Source organism: Carlito syrichta, unplaced genomic scaffold (genome assembly GCF_000164805.1).
Source record: "Carlito syrichta isolate Samal-C Ts95f unplaced genomic scaffold, Tarsius_syrichta-2.0.1 Scaffold289192, whole genome shotgun sequence".
Classification (NCBI taxonomy): domain Eukaryota; kingdom Metazoa; phylum Chordata; class Mammalia; order Primates; family Tarsiidae; genus Carlito; species Carlito syrichta.
This window is the reverse complement of record NW_007233288.1, coordinates 5,204-11,027: the sequence shown is the minus strand read 5'-3', so window position 1 is coordinate 11,027 and position 5,824 is coordinate 5,204. Positions and strand designations below refer to the sequence as shown.

General features: G+C 53.9%; 1 protein-coding gene across 1 annotated transcript in view; it reads right to left on the bottom strand.

The window, feature by feature from the left end:
- RASGRP2 (RAS guanyl releasing protein 2) overlaps positions 1-5,824 on the bottom strand; it is a 15,622-nt gene that overhangs the window by 4,603 nt on the left and 5,195 nt on the right. The window contains exons 6-8 of the mRNA XM_021710492.1: positions 5,561-5,638; positions 5,233-5,355; positions 4,575-4,691 (exon numbers count right to left, since the gene is read on the bottom strand). Of these exons, the coding sequence (XP_021566167.1) occupies positions 4,575-4,691; positions 5,233-5,355; positions 5,561-5,638 (318 nt within the window). The remainder of the gene's footprint in view (positions 1-4,574; positions 4,692-5,232; positions 5,356-5,560; positions 5,639-5,824) is intronic.

Here is a 5,824-nt window from a genome sequence, read left to right as displayed (position 1 = left end):
TCCCTGCGGGGGTTGGGGGGCGCCTCAGCTCGGGTCCTCCCCACCCCTGGCCTAAGCCGTCCCACTGGGGAACCCCCCTCCCAAACGAAAAGCCACCCCGGAACTCCTGGTGCGGGACCCCCGGTGCAGGCAAGAGAAAGAGCACTGGACTAGGAGTCAGGCAGACGTCATAACCGCCACTAACTAGCGTGTGGTCGTGGGCAAGTCGCTGTTCCTGGGTTTCCTTCTCAGGACAACGGGGACCACGTCCCTGCGCCGCCCGCTTCGCGGCTGGTGCGCGCTTTCCCGAGAGCTCGCCAGCCTCACGTTCCCAAAGTGTGCTCTGAGCAACACCAGTCCCGGGGCCCTGAGAAGGGTTTTCTAGTGTGTTCTGGAACCAGGAGAACTGGGGAAAAGCGCATCCGTGTCACTCGCATAATCCTGCTGGAAGGACGCTGGTTAACCCAGGGCTTCCCGCAGAACCCTTTTTTCTGCCTGCGACTGTATTTTAGGGAATGAGGACTGTTCTGGAAATAGACCTCAGCTCAAATCCCAGGCCCTACTTCCCTGCCAAGTGACCTGTGGTTGGTCAATTTCCCTCTGTTTCCTGATCTATAAATGGGCATGGCTGGGCGTGGTGGCTCACACCCGTAATCCCAGCATTTTGGGAGGCCGAGGTGGATCACTTGAGCCCAGGAGCTCAAGACCAGCCTGGGCAGCATAGCAAGACCCCCCCATCTCTAAAAACAATAATAAAAATAATAATTATAAAATAAATGGGCATGATGATTTATCTAATAGGAGTTTTGTGAGGATTAAATGAGATAATACACCTGAAGTCCTTGAACAGTGTCTGTGAAGGTAGTAAGTTTACAGCCACCAGGAGCTGTCTCCATTAGGGCTGGCCCTTGTTTGAAACGCCCACCCACTGTATTCGGGGTCCATAATGTGATGCAGGTGGTCCTTCAATTCAGTGCAGCACTGGGACAACTGGCCACTCAGAGAAATATATAAACCTAGATTCCTGTCCGGGCAGGGTGGCTCACATCTTTAACCCCAGCACTTTGGGAGGCTGAGGCGAGGGGGTTGCTTGAGCCCAGGAGTTCGAGGTCAGCCTGGGCAGCATAGCAAGACCTCATCTCCACAAAAAAATTTTAAAATAGCCAGGTAAGGTGACTCACGCCTGTGATCCCAGCACTTTGACAGGCCGAGGCGAGAGGATTGCATGAGCTTAGGAGTTCAAGACCAGCCTGGGCAACTTGGCGAGACCTCATCTCCACAATAAACCAAGAAAAGTTAGCCAGGTGTGGTGGCGCACGCCTGTAGTTCCAGCTACTTGGAAGGTTGAGGCGGAAGGATCACCCGAGCCCAGCAGGTTGAGGCTGCGGTGGCTGTGAGCGTGCCACTGCACTCCAGCCTGGGTGACAAGAGTGAGACTCTTAACTCAAAAAAAAAAAAAATTAAAAATTAACCAGGCATGGTGGCACGTGCCAGTAGTCTCAGCTACTGAGGCTGAGGCAGAAGGATCTCCTGCGCCCAGGAGATCGAAGCTGCAGTAAGCCGTGATCATGCCACTGCACTCCAGCTGGGCAACAGAGTGAGACCCCAGTAAAAAGTATCTGAAAAGATGTAAGAAAATAATTTTGTCATCATGAGAGGCCGAGGGCATTTCTACACATAACACAAATCTGAGAGGCCATAAGGGAAAAGACTGACATACTGAACACACAAAAATTTTTAAATTTTATATGGAAAAAGACAACATAAATGACAGACAGGGAGAAAATATTTGCAAACAACATTTAACATCAAAGGGTTAATATCCGTTAACAGAGATTCTAAAAATCAACGAGAAAAGGGCCAACAAACCCAGCGGAACAATGGACAAGGAATGTGAACAGGCGATTAACAGAAGAAATACAAGTGGCCAATAAACATGTGAAAAGATACCCTACCCCCATTAGTATTAAAGAAATGCAAATTTCACCAAGATCCCATTTGCCAATGAGCCTGGCAGAGTTCTAACGCTTTTTATAGCATCCACGACTGGCAAGGAATCTGGGAGTCAGACACTTCTACTCTGCTGATGGGGGTGCAAACCGGTACAGCCTTGTCTGAGGTCAGTTTGGCAGTCTCCTGCTAATTTAGAATGTGCATATCTTTTGATCCAATTATCCCACTTCTAGGAATTCCTCCTACAGAAACGCTGGCCTCAGTGTATCAATAAAAGAATGTTCCCAGCAGCGCGGCATATAATAATAGCGAAAAACAGGATGAGTCTACGTGTCCATCAGCAGGAGAATGGGTAGGAAAATGATGGTCCAGCCACAGAGTGGAATACTCTGCGACTGTTCTTTTTTTTTTTTTTATTGTAGAGGCGAGGTCTTGCCAAGTTGCCCAGGCTGGTCTCGAACCCCCGGGCTCAGACAATCCACTCACCTCGGCCTCCCAAAGTGCTGGGATTACAGGCTGAGCCACCGAGCCCGGCCACTCTGCAGCTGTTCTAAAGAATGTGATAAATGCACGAATCCACAAGGAAAGATGTCTGTAAAAAAGGGTAAGTGGAAACGAACACAAAAGCAAAAAAAAGAAAAAGCAAGGTGTACAACTCTGACACGACAGTGATTTTTAAAAAAAGGAAAAAGAAAACCCACTGCTACACGTAACTAGATGCTCATTTAAAATATATCAAAAATGGCTGTAAATGCATAGGTGACTTTTTTTTTTTTAGTTAGAGTCTCACTGTCGCCCAGGCTGGAGTGCAGTAGCAGTGAGCATGCTACCGCAGCCTCGATCTGCTGGGCTCAGGCGATCCTTCTGGCTCAGCCTCCCAAGTAGCTGGAACCGCAGGCATGCACCACCACGCTCGGCTAATTTTTGGATTTATTGCAGAGACAGGTCTCACCAAGTTGCCTGGGCTGGTCTAGACCCCCCGAGCTCAGGCAATCCTCTCACCTCGGCCTCCCAAAGTGCTGGGATGACAGGCCTGAGCCACTGCACCTGGCCTGCACAGGTGATTTTGTAAGAAAGAAAGAAATGGAAACCTCCAAGTTTCAGAAACAAAGAGGGAGCTTCCAAATGAAACACTGGGTGGGCGATGCTGGGTTTTGATGTCGGGGCAGGGGGGCGGGCAGGGGCAGACGCAAGGCCTGGGGCCTGCGGGAGAGGGAGTGTTAAGGTTGAGCCCCTTCCTCCAAGGTCTCAAAGGGCCATGCCCTCTCTGAAAGGGTGCCCTGCAAAAAAGCCCACCCACCAGTCCAGAGAGGTAACACAGAATTCCACTACCTCTGCCCCAATAACAAAAGCCACAGGCAGAGCTGGATATCATAATCTTGTTTGTCCGTGAAACAGGCACAAAACAAACAAAAATCTCTATCTGTGTGCACATGCATGGAGGAAAAAAAGACAGGAAGGTCCTCAAGCTGCCCAACTGTGAATACGGTTTGTTGTCGTTGTTGTTGTTTTGAGTTGGAGTCTCATTCTGTCGCCCAGGCTGGAGGGCGGTGGCATGCTCATGGCCACCACAGCCTCGCCCTGCTGGGCTCCAGCGATCCTTCCGCCTCAGCCTTCCAAGTAGCTGGAACTACAGGCGCGCACTACCACGCCTGGCTCATTTTTTGATTAATTGTAGAGATGCGGTCTCGCCAAGTTGCCCAGGTGGGTCTCAAACCCACGGGCTCAGGCAACCCCCTCGCCTCTGCCACCCAACGTGCTTGGGATCACAGGTGTGAGCCACCGTGCCTGGTCTTGAATACGGTCTTGTTAACGGTGCTGAATCATGGTCACTTCCACCAGTGGGAAAGCAACAAGGGAACTTTCACTTCTTATTTTAAACATTTTGTCTGCTATGAACTTATTTTACTGTCAGGGGCGGAGGCGAGAGGATTGCCTCAGTCCAGGAATTCGAAACCAGCCTGGGCAACACAGCAAGACCTCATCTCTACAATAAATCAAAAAATCAGCCGGGCATGGTGGCACACGCCTGTAGTTCCAGCTACTTGGAAGGCTGAGGCGGAAGGACTGCCTGAGCCCAGTAGGTTGAGGCTGAGGTGGCCGGGAGCGTGCCACTGCCCTCCAGCCTGGGTGACAGAGCGAGATTCCAACTCAAAAAGAAAAGAATATTGACCTGGGGTAGCCTACGAATTTTGACTAGAGTATTCCCTGCTCAGCGAAAATGGGGCACAAACATGGATGCAGGGGGCATGTTTAACCTTCTTCAGTGATAAACAAGTGGGTGCTGCTAATTACGAGCCTTTCTTATCTGTTCATTAAAAGAGGCCACCCAGGGGCTCGGCTTGCCTGCACTTTTTGCCAGCTGTGAGCTCTGCAGACAAAACCCACGCCTGCCGCAAGAGTCCCCAGGCCACAGCGGTCTGCGGGGCTCAGGTGGAGTCCCTCATCTGTCTGGACTGGTGAGGTGACGCTGTGCCCCCCCCCAGCCAGCAGCCTCCCCTCCCCAGAAAAACAAGATCCGCTCCCCATGCCGGTCAGCCTCCCGGCCAAGGCCAAGGTCCTCTGGTTCAATGAGGAAACGGAAGCCCAGGGGGAAGCGAGCCGGGCTGCCTTCCCTCTTCCCCAGCCCCCAGCCCTCCTCACTGGTTCTGGTCGAGGTCCCCGAAGGCGCTGAGGTAAGGAAAGTTCCCACGGATGATCTGGAACTCTTCCTGGGAGATGTGGCCATCCCCATCCACGTCAAAGTTCCGGAACACAGACTGGGGTGCAGAGAGGGACACCCAGGGGCGGAGGAGGGGAGAAGAAGAGGAACATCAGGCCCGGTCCCTTCCCACGTTCCCAGGCCAAGTGGTAAAACATGTCTCGGTGGCTGGACGCAGTGGCGCATGCCTGTAATGCCAAAACTGAGGGAGACCAAGGCGAGAGGATCGCCTGAGCCCAGGAGTTCGAGACCAGCCTGAGCAACATAGCGAGACCTTGTCTCTACGAAAAGACCGAAAATTAGCTGGGCGTGGTGGTGGCCCACACAGCTGGTCCCTGCTGCTCAGGAGGCTGAGGTGGGAGGATCGCCTGAGTCCAGAAGGTCGAGATCGTGCCACTGCACTCCAGCCTGGGCAACAGAGACTCAGACTCCAAAAAAAAAAGGTGTCTCAGAAAGGTCTCCCTCTCCCTCTCCACACTGGACACCTGACCCCCCAGCATGCTGTGCCCCGCGCCTCCTGCCGACTGAGTGCTGGTCTGGCCTTTACTGGTCTCCACCAGCAGCCTCCCCCCTGCCGCCCAAGCCGGGAGGAGGCTCACCTCCACCATCTTCTCGATGTGCTCCGCCACGAGGGCCTGGTCCAGCTTGGGCTTGGCAGCCGAGGTCCATTCCTCCAGCACCGGGGGCCGGGGAGGCGGGGTGCAGCTCGTGGGGCTGGTGGGCTGTGCGGAGGGTCAGGCCCGAGTTGGGGCGAGGGGAAGAGGGAGCCCCGGGCCCAGGGGAGCAGAGAAGGGAGCCTGCCTGCGGTCACTGCCCCACCCCCAGGACGCTGCTGTCCCACAAGAAGGATGGGCGACGCCGCTACTAAGAGCGTCCCGTCCTCACATGCTGGGATTCTGAGGTGGGGCAGAGGGGGTCCCCGCTCACCGAGGACTTGGAGCGTGGCTCTCGCTGCAAGGACAGCTGGTACAGCTCGTCTTCTGTCTGATACTGATCCAGGGATACCTGGGACATACGGTCGGATCACACCCACTGGGCCCTGTGGCTCTCGGGAGCCCACGACCCAGAGCCCAGGGCCATGGGGCTGCCAGTAGGCCACAGCTCAGCACAGAACTTGGTTCAGAAACTAAACTCAGGCCGGGCTCAGTGGCTCAGCCTGTCATCCCAGCACTTTGGGAGGCCAAGGCGAGT